At 43.0% G+C, this 17822-nt stretch overlaps 1 protein-coding gene across 4 annotated transcripts in view; it reads right to left on the reverse strand.

Annotated features, from left to right (window-relative positions):
- Positions 1 to 13034: 13034 nt before the first annotated feature.
- rgs12b (regulator of G protein signaling 12b) overlaps positions 13035 to 17822 on the reverse strand; it is a 170965-nt gene continuing 166177 nt past the window's right edge. For 2 of the 4 annotated variants that reach the window (XM_061728332.1, XM_061728326.1), the window contains 2 exons: positions 15234 to 15405; positions 13035 to 14903 (listed from right to left, as the gene is read on the reverse strand). In XM_061728332.1, the coding sequence (XP_061584316.1) occupies positions 14302 to 14903; positions 15234 to 15405 (774 nt within the window). In that variant the 3' untranslated portion in view covers positions 13035 to 14301. Of the gene's footprint in view, positions 14904 to 15233; positions 15406 to 17815 lie in introns of all 4 variants that reach the window. The other 2 variants (XM_061728340.1, XM_061728346.1) reach the window with 2 other exon arrangements.

Raw genomic sequence — 17822 nt, forward strand, 5'->3', positions numbered from 1 at the left:
GAGTCAGCTGAGGTGGCTTGGGCATCTGTATCGGATCCTCCTGGACAGTGTTATGCTAGTTACTGAAAAATAGTAACTAGTTACCATTATTAGTTACTTAATTAAAAAGTAACTCAGTTAATAACTCAGTTACTTAGAGCCAAAAAGTAATGCGTTACTATGAAAAGTAACTTTTTAGTTACTTTAAATAAAAACATTATTTTAAATGCTCCAATTTAATGGCCCCCTAGACTTCATTTCAGCAGGTACTGTATGGATTTGCATTGTGCATCGTGTTCTGCATTCTAACACGATGCAGAACACGAGTCTGCATCGTGTTCTGCATCGTCTCCCCGCTTTTTCACTTCCTATGTCAATAACGTTGGTTGCTTAACAACAAGCTGAGAACGACCAATGAGCTTCAGCGAGCAGCTCAAGAACGGAACCCTTTGATGAATCGTTCATTACAGTCTCAGATATAATCCATGGTGGCATGTCGGCTTATAAGAATCTTTTTGCCCAGAAGAAAAAAGAGCGACAACAACTTCCCATAACTATGTTCTTCTCTGGAAAAAACACACCTGCACCGCGGCTTTAGGAGCAAGAGACGCTACAGAGTCAGGATGCAGCGGCTCAGAAGAGCAGTGGAATACGTGCGAGGTGGTGCTGATCTCCGCAATTTGAAGCCTTCTATAATAATTGTAAAAATTATTTTACTTATCACGGGTTCTTTTTGGAACGTAACCCGCGCGAAAAACCAGGGATTTCTGTAATGACAATATCTCCACGTTGCGAAACTCACCTTGCTCTCTTGGCTCGCCATGACTATGGACACCTATTGTATTACAGGTGATTTATTACATATCACCAGAATTACCGTCATGTTTTTGAAAGAACACACACTACGTTTCCTCCGGTCTCTGTGGGGAAAAAAAGCTTAACTGTAGCCAGAAATAACGGAGTAACGCACCGTTTGTTAACGGTAATTGCGTTACTGAATTTAAAAAGTAATGTGTTAGAGTATTAGTTACCGCAAAACTAACAGCGTTACGGTAACACGTTACAAAATAACGCGTTAGTCCCAACACTGCTCCTGGACGCCTCCCTAGGGAGGTGTTCCAGGCATGTCCCTCCTCCCCTAGGGAGGTGTTCCAGGCATGTCCCTCCTCCCTAGGGAGGTGTTCCAGGCATGTCCCTCCTCCCTAGGGAGGTGTTCCAGGCATGTCCCTCTTCCCCTATGGAGGTGTTCCAGGCATGTCCCTCCGGGAGGAGACCCCGGGGAAGACCCAGGACACGCTGGAGAGACTATGTCTCTCGGCTGGCCTCGGAACGCCTCGGACTCACCCCGGAAGAGCTGGAGGAAGAGCTGGAGGAAGAGATGGAGGAAGAGCTGGAGGAATAGCTGGAGGAATAGCTGGAGGAAGAGCTGGATGAAGAGCTGGAGGAAGAGATGGAGGAAGAGCTGGAGGAAGAGCTGGAGGAAGAGATGGAGGAAGAGATGGAGGAAGAGCTGGAGGAAGAGCTGGAGGAAGAGCTGGAGGAAGAGATGGAGGAAGAGATGGAGGAAGAGATGGAGGAAGAGCTGGAGGAAGAGCTGGAGGAAGTGTCTGGGGTGAAGGAAGTCTGGGCATGCCTGTTGAGACTTCTGCCCCCGCCAGAGCATGTGAGCGGAGCGGAGCGTGAGCGAGCGGAGCGTGAGCGAGCGGCGAATTTTGAAAGGAGCGTAGAGCGGGAGTTTTTTTTCTAGGATGATTCGGGTGGAGCGGGGCATCATCCCGCTCCAGTTTCGCTCCGTTACCCCTCATATCACGGCCCGATGCGTGTCCAAACATATCCCAGAATGCATCGTGTTTACTTCAGTTACACTACAGAGAGTTGCCTAAAGCCGGGCATACACTGTGCGATTATCGGCTCGTTTTGAGCCGATTTTCCAGTCGTGCAACTTTTTTTTGATTGGGTCCGATTTTGACCCAATCGTTGCTTGTGCCTCGTGCAGTGTACGTGGGGTAACGACGAGAGATTAACACCTCACGACGAGCTCCCGATCAGGAATCGTGAGGTCGCAAGAAAATCAAGCATGTTTGAAATCCTGGTCGCTCCTCGAGAAGGAATCGCACAGTTGAAGCAGTGCTGCGACCCGATTGGACTCATCCTTTCGCAGAGAGCATGCGCAATCTCTGATGTTACGTCAAAAACTATTATTTGTAGTTTAAGTTTTGCAAATTCACATCACAAATCATGTTTTAATAGCAAAAAAAAGAGCGCATTTGCACGTATGGTGCGGGTCGCCGCGTACCCTGCGCCGTAGGCTCTGCGTTGGTGTAACGCGGAACCATAAATCAGCCTTCAGTGTGTGCGCTGTCTGCTGTTCGGAACAACTCTTTTTTCTCTTCTCATTTTGCTGGGACACCGGGTTCCTCCGCCGAGACACAACTTTTGCGGTATGCGTTCTTTGTTGTGTCTAAAAATGATTCGCAGTGCCCACCCAATCAGAAACGGTACAGATATTTTGGGATTTTTTTAATATATAAAAAAATAAAATTATAAACAAATAAAGGATCCTCATAACCTTTAATCGGGTCGGCAGGATGCACGTTTGGGTGTGGGAACAGCCCACCCCTGCCCCAAAACCGGCCTCGAGTTCCAGTACACAGACTTCAGGTAAACATGTGCATTTTATATGCATGCAAACATTTTTGGAGCGGTGCGTGGAGCGAAGCGTGGAGCGGAGCGGGGTGCAGTGTTACTGGAGCGCTGAGTGGTTATGGGTGGAGCGGCGTTTTGCGACTTTGAGGGAGGAGCAGAGCGGCTACAACCTTTGTGAGCAAGGAGCGGAAATTCTCGCCGCTCCACTCCGCTCACATGCTCTGGCCCCCGCGACCCGGTTCCTGATAAGCGGCGGAAAATGGATGGATGGATGGATGGATGGATGGATGGATGGATGGATGGATGGATGGATGGATGGATGGATGGATGGTATGTTAGACCCCATCCCGACTCAACTATTCAAAAATTCTCTTTGTCCATCGTTCTTGTAGTTTGTTGTGCTGGTCTGCCCCCCTGCCCTCCCTTTCTCTTTTGTGTATGTTTGCAGGCATGAGCTTCAGGAGCTGCGTGTTGACCTGCAGTCTCCCCCTCTTATCATCCCACTGCTGCTTCCACCTGTCTGTGGGGATGCCCCCCTCTCCTTTCTCTGTTCTTCATTCTCTGTCTCTCTTGTCTGTTTTCTCTTTTCCTGCTCTGCCCAGCTGGTCTTCAGCAGGACGGTCCCCCGGTCCTGGTCCTGATCCAGGTGTCTTCCCTCCTAAAGGGGAGTTTTTCCTTGCCACTGTTTGGCTTAAGGTATTTACCTGCCAGTGTTTATGTTATGTTTATGTAATAATTGCTCGGGGGTCATGTTCTGGGTCTCTGGAAAGATCCTAGAGACAACTTCTGTTGTAATAGACGCTATATAAATAAAATTGAATTGAATTGAATTATTGAGAATGTACAGTTGTGGATAAAATATTTGGCAGTGATACAGATTTAGGTTTTTGTTAACTTTACTGCTTCACTTTTTGTTAGATCATTTTCATCATGTTTTTCGATAGTATACTGAAGAACATGTTTAAGCTTTTGTTATCACATACAGTAGATTTAGTCAAACGTAGTGTTGATCCTTCTTTTTCAGAAATTTACGGTGGCATGCTGGATAGCAATTTCAGGGCCAAATCCTAATGGAGAGCCATCAGTGCTTTTTATACAGTAGAAGACTGGTACCAAGCAGTTTTTTCTGAGGAAGCATTCCTCTAGATTTTTTGGAAAATAATTTGCTCAATCTGGAAAATCAACTGCCCAGAAAAGGAAAAGATGAATGCTAATATGAAGCTTATATAATATCTATATTTAAACATTCCGGGAATATGCATCTTTTTGGGGTATTTCCAAATCTAAGTGGGTTTACTTACACTTTTACCAAAAAACACTGCTACAACTAAAGAATGGTATAAAATTCCCTCCAAGAACAAGTAACAACAGTCACGGAGCTATTTGCTAAAGATCTGTCCATTTTGCAACATGATGAAGTACCACGCTGCAAAGCAAAAGCAATAACACAGTAAAGGGTTTGACAATAGAAGCCTATGAAAGTTATGAAATTCCTTTAAATATTCTTCTGTATAAACACACATGTGAAAAACACGATCTAAGAACCCTGAAAAAATTTGCATCACCGTCAAAACGTCTTGCAATGATTGTGTTGTTGTCCACAACATCTTCCTACTTGCCATACATGACTCAAAACAATGTTTGTGAGAATCAAATTCCCTAGCTAACAAACCCCATGGCCTGTTTTCCTTATGAGGCTTGTCAGTCACTCTTTCATGAGTGCCACCTCCAGACATGCATTTGTTGCCTGAGATGCACTAAATTGGGAGTTTATTTTCAGAAAGGACACTAATATTAATTCTTAATGTACACTACCAGGTTATTCTACATTTAGTATGAAAAACCATTCGCTACCTGTTGTTCAGTATAGGATTCGTGGGAATGTACACATTACTCACACGGGCGGGGCTTCAGGAGGACTGGGGGGCCGGTACTCCCCCGGCCCGGGGCCTAATAGGGCCCGGGCCGCAGGCCCCGCCGCCCCGTGAGATTTTTTTGTTATTTTATTTTTTTATTTTTGTGGCACCACTTGGTTCATATTAGGTATAAAGCATTGTATAATATTTTGTGCTGAGATTTTCACAATCACAGTTAACATTAAAACAAAAATTGCAAGTGAATCTCCAAATGTATTTTGGGTAAAATCGTTGGTCATCAACAGCCGTCTATCAACGTCATACGTCGTCATCCATCACTTGTCAACAGAGCAGTAATTCTACAGCCTAAACATGAGCGGGAGTTAGAAACACAAAAGTGGAGCCATAAAACGCAAAGAAAAAGAAAAAAGGAGCAAGAAAAATCCAAATTGTCCAAGCTAGACGCATATTTTGTTCACCTTAATCCTCCTGCTGTGGGAGATGAACCTGACGTTGTTTAGCAGCTGAGAACCTACAAGTAGTGGTGAGTAGGCCACAATACTTCAAATTGAATTTGAACTTTTTTGTGAATTTATGGGCCGCCGTGCCAATTTTACTACACTACTGTCATTAGTTGAAGTGGATGTCAGGTGGTGATTTCAGAGTGATCCGGTGGCTATCTGTGCTGCTGAACTCCTACAAATGTGTTGCATTTGTGTCTGAAATGTATTTGTTTTTTTAGGCTATGTTTTTGTTGTTATTGTGGTTTGTTGGACTTTGTCATGTTATACCATTATATGAAGTGGGTTTCCGCTATCTGTGGTGCTGATAAATACAATCAAACACGAGTCATAGGGGTGGACATTAAATTATATGTTACCCTGCTGCAAGTAAACATAATTATTCAGAAAAATTGTATTATTATTTTAACAAATTTGAGAATTATCTTTCACAATCTCTAATAGGCTAAGTTCTACTCTTACATGTGGTAATTCTTGTAAGCCCCGTTGTTGGGCATGTGTAGGCTATGTTAATGAAACGGTATTTTTGCAGCCTAGAGCCAGACGGGAGGTCATGAGACGAGAGGGTCCAGGCTGCAAAGGGCCCGGCTCCGATATGTTCCGCTACTGATTACTCATATAACTGCACAGCTGTTGACATTGCACTCTTTGTCCCAACATTAACCCTTGCAAGGCACTAAGGCCCGGGTCAAAATGACCGAAGCATCTGAGGAAGTCAAAGGCCTTCACTTCCTCAGATGGCTTGCCTATCCCTTAGCGCCTTGCAAGGGTTAAAGTGAACTAATATTTCAGCTCCAGCACGGACCATCAGTCTGTCGCACAAAGCTTGTGAGTCAGCCAAGATCTGCTCTAAACAAAAGTTGCTTTCGATTTACCCTGGCCTTTCTGCCCTTTCCCATCATTCCGGTCCAACTGTCTCTTGGTTTTGACCATGGAGGGGAGGTCTGAAGTTTGATACACTGCTGATCTCGTCCTACTACCATGACATTGCAACTCTGTAGTAACAGCTTCCCAATTGCTATTAAGTTCTGAAAACTGAAAGCCCTGTAGGCCCCGTGCCCCTGTACGAGAATGTCTGGTGTCTTCTGGGTCTGAACGGCCTCCGATTTTATCCAAATCCAAAGCTTGTTTTGGGGTTGTGTTTCTAGAAAAGGATGAAGGTGATTTGGATTTGTGACGAGAATGAAGAGGTGCATGCAATGGAGGTAAGGGGGGGCGGTGGGTGGGATTGGAAGATGTTCTCCTTCTGCTTGGCGTTTTGAAACCATCTCCACCTTTTTCCCTCTCCCTCCGTCTCACTCTGTTTTTGCCTGAGGAAGAAGAGGCTGCTTTAGGTGCTGAAATGGCAAAAGAGAGGTGTAGGAAATTATATAAGCCGAAGCGCTCAACGGCACTGCAACACTCCACATGCAGGAAACATTTATACAACAAAAAAAGAAGAAGTCATTTTCTTAAATCAAGTTTGAGGTAAGAACTAAAATGACAAAGACATGGGCTATAAATGAAAGCAGGATTATAAATGTATGCTCCGTGCATGTCAAAAGGTGTGTGAGAATAACAAACAAAAAATCAGTTTGAAGAAAGAAATTGAATCATATCTTTATATCTCACTTTAGGTGCAATGCAGCAGGTTTGTGAGAAATAAGAAAATGCTTCACACTGGGACACATTTTGTAACATATCTCGGGTTTTGCACGGCCATGTAAACACCAATAACCCCTTTGAATAACCGGAATTTGCTCATATTCCGGTTTTTAAAAACCCGAATATGAGCCCTGGGTTACTCCTGAATATTGGGTCATGTAAACGCCAAACGGAATATCCCCATCAAACGGAACAGGAATTTGTTTTCTGCGCATGCTCTGTTCACAAGGAATCCTGGTCTTTTGAGTCCAGGAAGTTCTTATAAACACGGAGAAACCAAGACCAGGAGGAGACTAATCACTTCATAAATGTAATGAAGGATATGAACATTTCTGCATTTGTAGACGGTAGAAAGCACCGGGAAAAGTTGCGCGAAGCAGGATTTGTACGAACGTTAGACCAGATCAAGCTCCGCTGGAAGACGCTGAAAAAGGAGAACTACAGGGCCGAGAAACAAAACCACTTCTACTGGGATGTTCATTATCCTCCGTGCTGCTGTTATTGTTGGTGTTTTGAATTTGGATACAGGAAGAAGAAGCGGAATTGACAGGAATTGCGTCATGACGTTCTCCGTGCGTCGCTGGTTTGATCCAGATATCCCAAATGATTAATTAACATGTATACAGGGATAACCCTGTTTGCTCACGCATGGAAACAAGTTATTCCGAATGTTTCAGTAACCGGAATATTGACCTTAACCCGAATTCTGACTGCATGTAAGTCAGTGACACACATGGTGCAGTTGCACATACATAAAGAAAGCTGTCAGATTGCAGCCATAAAATTGTATGTGACAGATAATTCTGGCTATAACAGGATGAGTAGGTGCAGTAATCCTTTGACTTTGGACTTTGCACCTAGATGCTTCCGTGATAAGTTCAGAAGGTAGTACAAATATAAAAATCACTGCAGGATGTGAGTTTTGCACGCGCAACAGCTTTGTGAGGTTATGTGGGACAGCAGGGGGCTTTCTTCCTGGCTGCTATTAACATTTAGCTTGAAGAGCAACTCTGCTCTAGTTTAACCAAAGATCCTCCACGCCAACAAAAATGTCAACAAAACTAGATTTGTGTTGATGCAAAATAATCATAGTAAAAAAAATAAAATGAAAAAGTAGTAGACTATTAACTTCCAGTTTCCTAAGTGGACACTTTAAGTGTTGTGAACGGATAAAGATATGGATTATGGTTTTTAGCAGTACAGATAAGTGGTCAAATTAATAATATTAAAATGTGTATGTGGCTTTTACTAGCATGTGTTGCCAAGTTTACCGAGTTTATCAAGTTTACCGTGTTCACATTTAACGCAGAAAATCTGCAGATGTGCAGCTTGTGTGAGATGGGTTCACTATTTTCCAGAGAGATCGCGGGGCAAAACAACTGACCAGAATCACTGTTCACATTTGTGTCTCTCATAGAGTAGGTATCAACACATTCAGGAGCTGCAATGTTCTCCTCCTCCTAAAGGACTGCATCAGACACAGATACAGGAAACAATTCTGCTTGTGAAAACTAGAATCACACTGGCCACGGTTACATGATGTTTTTTAATTCTGAATTATTAATTCCGAATTAAATAATTCCAAATTAAACTATTTTCCTTCGAGTTTACATGGAAATAGTAAATCTGAATTAAGGTTTACATGGAAAACACATTTGATTGGCTTTATCCAATTCCTCTACAGGTCTGGGGGTTGGGAAGGTTCTTTTGGATTGGATAGGGGGGCGGACCGGAAGTTAAACTACCGGAAGTTACGTCTACCAGAAGAAAAACTAACTTAGCCGTTACAACTTTGAAAAGCTCACAATTTTTACATTTCCTGCCATCTGTTCTTTTAATTATTTCTATTTATTAAATAAATGGTCTCTGTTCTTGACCAGCATTTACTGCGTGCTGCCATCTTGAAACTTTGTTTGGAAAACCAGCCCAGCGTGGAATATAAGCGTCATGGAGACAGACGGGCGAGGGAACGAGCAGAAAGAAAGACCGGAATTAATTTAAAGAGGAATGAGTGGATACATGATTGCAGAATTATTCTATTCAGATTTAACATCGGAATAAACCAGCCACTTACTTAGGAATTAAGTTTAATTGGGAATGGCCATTTTCATTTGGAATTCGGTGTTTACATGGTAATTTTTACTCATTTTAAATCAGATTTAATTTTAATTCTGAATTAAAGAGGAATTAAACTTCCCATGTAAACACTCACTATGAGTCTGTCTTACTGTCAAGATGTCGCAGAAGTTTCTTGGTACTGTATTTACATTACATTTTTGGAGATCACTATGGCTCTTTTTTAATATCTAAATTCATCACACTCCAACGGCAACTTTGGTTTCTTCACATACCTTTCTTTTTTCCCATCCCACAAAATGTTACTGTTATATTTGTTTTTGTATATCTGGTAATCATTCTTAAGTGCTTCTCATTTGGAGAAGACCTTGGTTTTACTGATAGGGAATAAAACTGCAAGAGAGAAACATCAGTGTCTGTCCAGACTTGTTAAATAAAGTTGTATGCCTCTTTTAGTTAGTCCCGGAGGACACATAAAGAAAAACAGCAATGGGGAATTATTCCAATGATAAGTGCAACAGAATAAAATCTTTATGTGACACTACTAATGCACAGATATGGACGGTTTATCTTTATATAAGACTGCCACCACGTAGCTGTGAAATGTACATTTGTTTTCATGTGTGAGAGAAATTGAGTAAGAAACAGACAATAGCTTGGTTTGTGCTTCAGTGTTTTTCAGTTTTTTAAATGTTGAGTTGTTGTTTTGTCAGAAAATTGGATGAAGCTCTGTAAGGTTGCATTGAGTAAGAAAGTAAAAGATAACAACCGAAGTTGGTGCAATACATGTTTACGGTGTATATGCACTGAGTATATGTACTGTTACATCATAGTACAGTAACAATTAGTAACTAGAAAATTTCAGGAAATTTTGATATGGGCATGCCTTACTGCCCATTCGTCACCTCTTTCTGCTTTGGTTTGGGGCTGTAGTGGTTGTGTTCGGGGTGGTTCTATGTCAGTTTGAGGTGTTTACGGTTGTATTCATTCATTCCTGTGCTCCCAATAGTTATTAATGGGGCGTGCTTTTTGGCGTCTAGCGTCCCCACGGTAACGCTTTTGACTGAGAAAAGTACTGCCTATCGAGGCACGATGGAGACGTATCTAACGGTGTATGCCATGCATGGGTGCACGTTCCGGTTCAGGCTACGTTAACGGATAGGTTTTTTTTTCACCATGTTAAAAAAAACCCATCCGAATGAATGGGGCTATTTGGCATGGATTTTGACATAAAAATTTCCTTAAAGAGCATATTGCAGGTTGGAGACCCCTGTGAATCAATGTGTAGGAAAATAATGTAGGAACTGAATTTTCATTGAAATACGCATAAATATATACTACAGTGACCTCTGGAGTTGTTTTTGTGAGAGTATTTTACTTCCGCATCTGAAAAAGCTGAACCGGAAGTGACGTCGCATTGGGGAGCGCGGTGAATTCAACAATAGGAAAAATAGTGGATCTTAATGTTAGTTGTGACACTGAAGAGGTTGTGAATGTGTATTCACACCAATATGACAGGCCACAGCCTTATAATTACGTTACCCGTTAGTCCCCCCACGTTCTTTTGATTGACAGCTGAAACTCGCTTTTTAAAAGGCTGATTTATGTGTCCGCGTTACACCAACGCAGCCCTACGGCGTAGGTTACGCAGCGACGCACAGAACGCTGCGTGCGCCGCGTACCCTACACCGTAGGCTACGCCGTCGATTTTACGCAGAACCATAAATCCGCCTTTATTCACAACAGCACCCGCCGGGCTCCTGAAAGAAACTCCGAAAATAACTCCTAAAAGATGGGTGAGTACTTGTAATCTGTCTACGTTTGTACTTTCTAAACAGAAAACAGGCTTATTATCTTCTCTTTTTTCTGATTAAAGCATCCGAAATAGCCGGGTATTTTTAAAACCGAATACTTCCCCCCCTTCGTTTATCCACATTACATCGTTGTTAAAAAAAAAAACCTTCCACACAGAACCGAAGATCTGCATTTTCGACCACTTTCATAAGCATTCCAAACCTGTAGATCATCTGGTCTTCCAGCCTCCGGGCCGCCTCTGTTGCGCCGCTTCCCCGGGATCCGCGCCTCCTCCTCGGATAACGAGCTAGTTTCCCCGTGTCCGCCGCGGAGCTGCCGTGTTAATCGACGAAGCCCATTTGCAGCCCTGCTGCGCGTCGCCGCGTACCCTACGGCGTAGGCTCCGCGTCGGTGTAACGGTGTCAAGAGCAGAGACCATTTATTTAATAAATAGCTTGGAGGACAGATGGTGGATCATCTGCAGTTCTGGATCGCACGTTAGACGTCAGACTCAGAGCAGATTTGTTGTTGTTTTGGAGCATAATGTGACGTTCGAAAAACGCAAAACTCCGGTTGTCTCTGTCTACACCAGGTCTACACGCATCTACATAAACATAAATTTTCCCTTTGCCTGGATTTTTGTTAAAGATTCGTTTATTTGCGTTTTCATGTGGATGACAGGTCCAAACGTAGGAAAATATCTTCGGTTTAGCAGATACCCGGCTACGTGTGTACGGGGTCTGGGCAGTCAGATGGGGCAGAGCTGTGGAGACGTCTCCCTGTTGCTGCGTCATATGACGCGGTGTTCGAAAAAAAAAGCATTTGTAGGAACTTGGCTAAAATCAGCCACTTTTTCCTCTGAATAAGTGCCCTTATGTCTTGTAAAACATATTAAATCCTACATTAACTTCTCACATAGCCATTTTCACATAAGGTCAGGTATCATTTTTGAAAAAATTCTAACCTGCAATATGCTCTTTAAATCACAGCTTCATGAAATTTGAATTTGTTGAAGTCCACAGCGTGCTGAGTCGGGGAACATTTGTACAGTGTCGCTACGATAACCTGTTGCCTAGCAACAAGCGTCCAAAGTCAAACGGAAATTGAAAAAAAAATGAAAGGTCAATATCGCAAAAACTGTAATAATTAGCATAATGAGGTTGTAGGGGTCCGTTAGTCCCAATCGGGCCGAGTGTTTGAAAGTTTGAACGATGTCTCTACGATAATGTTCGGCCGAGCAATAAGAGTCCGAATTTTCGCCTTTTTGTTTGCTTTTTGGCATCTAGCGTTGCCTCGGTAACACTTTTTACTGAGAAACGTAATGCCCATCGAGAAACGATGGAGACGCATCTAACGATGTATACCGTGCATGGATGCACGTTCCGGTTCAGGCTACGTTAACGGATAGGTTTTTTTTTCACCATGGTAAAAAACCCCATCCGAATGAATGGGGCCATTTGGCATGGATTTTGGCATAAAATTTCCTTAAATCCCAGCTTCATGAAATTTGAGTATGTTGAAGTCCACAGCTTGCCGAGTCGGGGAACATTTGTACGATGTCTCTATGATAACCTGTTGCAACAAGCATCCAAAGTCAAACGGAAAAAAAAAAAGAAATGAAAGGTCAATATCACAAAAACTGTATGAGGTTGTACGGTCGGTTAGGGACAATCGGGCTGAGTGTTTGAAAGTTTGAACGATGTCTCTACGATAAAGTTCGGCCGAGCAATAAGCGTCTGAATTTTCGCCTTTTTTTTTGCTTTTTGGCAACTAGCTTTGCCACGGTAACCCCTATTACGGAGAAAAGTAATGCCCATCGAGGCATGATGGAGACGCATCCAACGATGTATGCCATGCATGGGTGCACGTTCCGGTTCGGGCCGCATTAACGGACGAAAAAAAGTGCGGAATAAGAATAAGAAAAGGGAAACCTTTTCTAGATACTAATATATCGCCTTCATTTTCATGTTTTTCCTCGTATTTCCGACCGTGTTTTAGTTTTTTTTTTCCACATCCGAGCGGGGTCATGCTGTACACCCGCTGGTGCGCAGTGGGACTTTTGCGACTTTAGCTTGTTAGGAAAATGCTAGCAACATTGCCCTTTGGGCCATTTTGGACGATTGCAATATGGTCATGCCACTACTTGGCATGCCCATAAAAAGGGAAACCTTTTCTGTATACCATTATATCGCCTTCATTTTCATGTTTTTCCTAATTTTTCGGGCGTGTTTTTTTTTTTGGGGATTTTTTTTTTCCACATCAGAGCGGGGTCATGCTGTACACCCGCTGGTGTGATGTGGGACTTTTACGACTTTAGCTTGTTAGCAAAATGCTAGCAACATTGCCCTTTGGGCCATTCTGGACAATTGCAATATGGTCATGCCAATAAAGGGGTATATGAATACTTGTTTCAATTAAAGTGTGTTATATAAGAGCCCATGTGACCTGGCTGTAGTGTTGAGGACAAATCAGATGTTTTGAAAATCTTAGAAAAGAAAGTAGACAGCTCACACTTGGCTACAGAGCGAGTTCACACCTAAAACATTTATTTGACATATTTACAGATAGTAAAGTTAACTCAGCAGAACTTATTCTCATTCAGATATAACTAAAATGACATTGTAGCATAGCTGCTATGCAATGACTACAACAACACCTTGGTTTCAGATTGTAGACTATATACAAATTAATACTTTTATCTATTTGATGTAAAAATGAAGAGAAGGATGAATAAATTATGCTATGTTGAAAATGTAGAACAGCTTGAACTCTAACCTTCACGAACTGAACCAGTTTTGCCTTTTTCAGATAAAACTTTGCAGGAACGACCGTTGAAAGTGTTTTTGATTGAAACTGAAATGTTGATGAAAAAGGAAACTGCTCATCTGCTCAGGTCGATCCTTCTGAATCATTTGGTGAAACTGCATGCATGAGCGCTCACTATAGCCTCTTTTTAGGAGTGACAAGTGGAACGCCTGAGGTAACAGAACAAAGATTGAAGCATGAACCCACCGGGCTGACGTACCAGAGCCTGGATTTACGGGGTCAGGCCCACCATGTCAGCATGCAGTTTGCTCAAATTGTATAATATGAAAATGCCATGTAGTTTATTTAAAACGGCAGTGGTCTACCATTTCTGGTCTATTTGGAAGGTTAAATTGGAAAAAAAAGAAACAGAAATAGAAGTGTGTTAAGTCTTGTTTGCAAGTGGCTAAAGTGCATCATTAGATTCTATACTTTGGGGGGACTAGAGGAGGAAAATCCAAACACATCCTTAAGTTTACATCTTTAAAACAAACAAACAAAACAAATCCACAGCAAGTTCTTTTAACAGTTCACACAGATACACATCACACAGGAATCAGGACAGGTTCTGTCCCAGCCTAATGTATCCGTTCTTCCTCTCCTCTTGTATATTGCCCGTTTTATTGGTATTCTCTTGTTGATTTACAGTAGATTGCTGGCCACAAAAGTGCAGAAAACACTTAAATAAACTCACCAAACTTGCTGTTTCACTAAGCAAACTAATCTTGAGTAGTGTGTACTTTTACACAAGGTCGGGATTAAATGCTCCTGCAATTTGCATCAAACTACAGATAGTTATCTAATACACCAAAAGTTATTTAATAACTCAGTTTCGTTAAAGAAAGGGAGGAGACCTAGATGCATTGTGGGCCGTTTTGCCACAGATGAAGAGTGACCATACAGTGACTTCAAACTGACGTAAGTGGGCCTTCAGTCCCACTTACAGTCAAGTGAAGGAAGATGTGAAGGTCAAGCAGAGGTCACACAGGCGGGGTACCTGAGCTCAGCCGCTCGTCCTGTGCTTGTTGGGGTTCAGGCTGGGATTTGCACAGTAGAGCTGAGGGAGTGACGTAGTTGAGGCTAGGGCTGTTAATGTCACCTTCTCCTACAAGAGTCAGGTCAGACAGGGTGTCCTCCTCTAACATCTGAACGGACTCCCCCCTGGAGTCCTGCAGGAGACCGTGCTGAGTGGTTCGGGTCGGCTGGATAGGGGAGATGCTGCCAGGAAATGGAGGAGGCAGTTTGGTTTTCCTGCTCCCAACACTCTCTGTACCCAGTGCAGAGTCCAAGCTCTGGGACTGATGGCTTACGCTGATGAGGTGAGAGCCGCCTCCACATCTCCAGCCGTTGCTGTTCTCCCTGTTGCCCCTGTGACTGCTGCCAGGGAAGTGACTGTCGGGCGACTTATTGGAAGTAGGGATGGAGTAACTTGGCTCAGGGCCATATTTGGGAGATGCAGCCTTGGTGCTCGTCCCTGGTGACGGACGCAGAAAGTCCGGAAGCTGCAGGTTACTTTTATTTAGCAGGCCTCTCTGGTCGTCTGCTCGGTTGCTCTGAGCTTTGGATATGAGGTTGAAGAACTCTGCAAATGCATGGACACAACACCGTGGGTACACACAAAAAAAACACACAAATACATGAACATGCATGTGCACAAAAACAAGTGAATAAGCACGAAAATAACATTTCAAAAAACATGTCAAGGTTCATTGCAGAGGTACAGAAAACATGCAGCAATGTGTATTAATCAAGTCAAAGCTACATTTAGCTTTAGAATGGGTTATTGTGCTACATGTAGGTAGCAGCTTTGAGAGCATTTGGTGCTTCTGCAGTAATGCAAACAGGCAAGAGAGTTAGTGTGATCATAGCAACACAGCTACAGAAAAAAGGAAACAGGTCTTTCAGTCTTTACCTTCAGCTTCATCTATATTAATCTTTTTCTGTTTTCTTTTCTCCGGAGCCTTATGAAGAAAGACAGAGTGGTTGAGTAAGGGCTGGCTGCTTGTGTCTGGGCTGGGCCCAGCTTTGCCTTTTTCCCCAGTGGGGTGCACTGAACCGGCTTTCCTGGTTGACTTGTCCTCCCCCTGGGGGGCACATGGAGATTGAAGTGGGGCGTTAGGGCCCTAATGAATCATAGTGATGCAAGTATGGGGAAAAATGATGACAACAAATGGGAGCTAGGGCTGCTCATGGTGAAGAGACTGACAAGTTATAAATACGAACAATTTCTTGGAGAATAGATGACATAAGATTTGATTATCAGGGCTTTTTCTGAGAATTAAATCAACACATTCAAGACTGGCAAAGTATTGGCTTGCTGTATTTAAGAATAAGTTGGGTAAATTAAAATTGAAGTGGAACATATGAAGTCAATTGAAAAAGGTGAGATGTTCAATTTAGACCACCATGTCGCTAACTATCAAATATCGACCAATCAGAAGATAGGGGCGGGGCTAATTTGCATGTTCAAGGACTCAAAACCGAGTCCGATGACACCACCCATGAGTCTTTATATCAAACCATTCAAAAGTTATGGCAGAAAGTAGGAACTATCAAATATGGACCAATCAGATGAAGGGGGGGCGTGCTTTTTGGCATCTATCGTCGCCACTGTACCGCTTTTGACTGAGAAAAGTAATGCCCATCGTTGCAGGATGGAGACGCACATTTTGATGTATAACACACCTGGGTGCACGTTACGGTTCGGGCCGTATTAACGGCCGAAGGAATGGCATAAATTGCGCCAAAATTACACGATTAATTCAAAATGGCCGACTTCCTGTTCGGTTTCGGGCATGGCGTCAAGAGACTTTTCTTTAAGTTGTGACATGATACAGGTGTGTACCGATTTTCGTGCATGTACGTCAAACTGTATTGTGGGGCTTGAGGCACAAAGTTTTCTAGGGGGCGCTGTTGAGCCGTTAGGCCACGCCCATTAATGCAAACCATTAAATATCACATTTTTCGCCAGGCCTGGCTTGGTGCAAAATTTGGTGACTTTTGGGGCACGTTTAGGGGGAAAAAAGGCCCTCATTTCGTCGGAAGAAGAATAAAAACGAGAACGAGAAAAAATAAAAACATCTCCTACATATACAATAGGGCCTTCGCCCTGTAAGTGCTCGGGCCCTAATAATAATAATGTCATCAGACAACTATTAATAACACTTTAATAACTAAACAAGCACCCCCTTTGTTGCTCAAAAGCATCATCAATGTCACACACACACACACACACACACACACACACACACACACACACACACACACACACACACACACACACACACTGCAACTGCATTATATAAGCCAACTACTTGAACTACACTTCTGTGTCTCAAACACAGATTTGGCAATCAGCCAAGCAAATGATGAATTGATCCTAAACTCAAACGGTTAGATGGAAATATGGAATCGTAAACTAAAGGTCTACGTCCACCAAGAGCTACGTCTTTTCTAGGTGTACGGAGGGAGTTCAACACGGTCCGCGAGGCTGGGATCACATTGTCTGAAACCAGGGTCGCCGCAAGGGGTGTGGAACCGTGCGACCGCACGGGGCCTCGCGCCCCAAGGGCCTCGCGCTATGGGCGTTTTTTTTTTTTTTTTTTTCGTTTTTTTTCCTTCTTTCCCTTATAAATATCAACAGTCACGTTCCATTACAGACCTAAATGTGTACTAGTCTGTGCATATTAATAAATATCTGTGCAAAGATGTGCTTGCTGATTGATGTCGCTGCGCAGCTGCGCGTTTCTGTTGTTCAATACAACTGATCAGACCAAGCGCAGACACAAGCTGCTCTGATCCACACGGGGGGAGTTGGAACAAACTGTCACACCATGTCGTGAGAACGAGACAGATTCAGGAAATTTCAATCAGGGAATGAAAAAAGAAAAAAACTAAAGAAAATGGAAGAGTTTAATGCCTCTCTAAAAGGCTCATTTGATACATTTGTTACAAAAATCACCGATCCGACCAGGTCTCAAGCAGCCGTGGGGCCCCGCGTCGAGGCAAGAGATGATGATGAGGCAGGGGAAGGTATGCAATGCTTCATAATGAAACGTGTGTATGTGTTTGTATCCAGTATTTTGCTAATTGGAGAATTAGAATTGTGCATATAGACACCCGATCCGACCCGAAAAACACAAAAACTTTGCGAGGGCCCCCCCTGGCCATTTCGCACAGGGCCTCGCAAATCTCCCAGACAGCTCTGTCTTAAACGTGGGTGTTATGAAAAAAAAGGGAAAAGAAAATCAGAAAGAAACATTCATGATGCATTCAGCAACAGGCACATCACAAAAAAAAAAAAATTAGGTAGTGTGGCTTTCAGCCCGAAAACATACGCATCGTATACCCTTGTGTGCATTTAACAGATAGCAAACAGACATGGTTGATTGAAGACAGGAAGGAAGACAGTTAGTAACGTGACATGGTCAACTAGTCAGTGGAGACATTTGTAGGTTATGCATCATTCCAGAGGTAAAGAAAAAACTGAAATACCAAGCAG

The sequence above is a fragment of the Cololabis saira genome, chromosome 1, assembly GCF_033807715.1.
Source record: "Cololabis saira isolate AMF1-May2022 chromosome 1, fColSai1.1, whole genome shotgun sequence".
In the NCBI taxonomy this organism is placed as follows: Eukaryota; Metazoa; Chordata; class Actinopteri; order Beloniformes; family Belonidae; genus Cololabis; species Cololabis saira.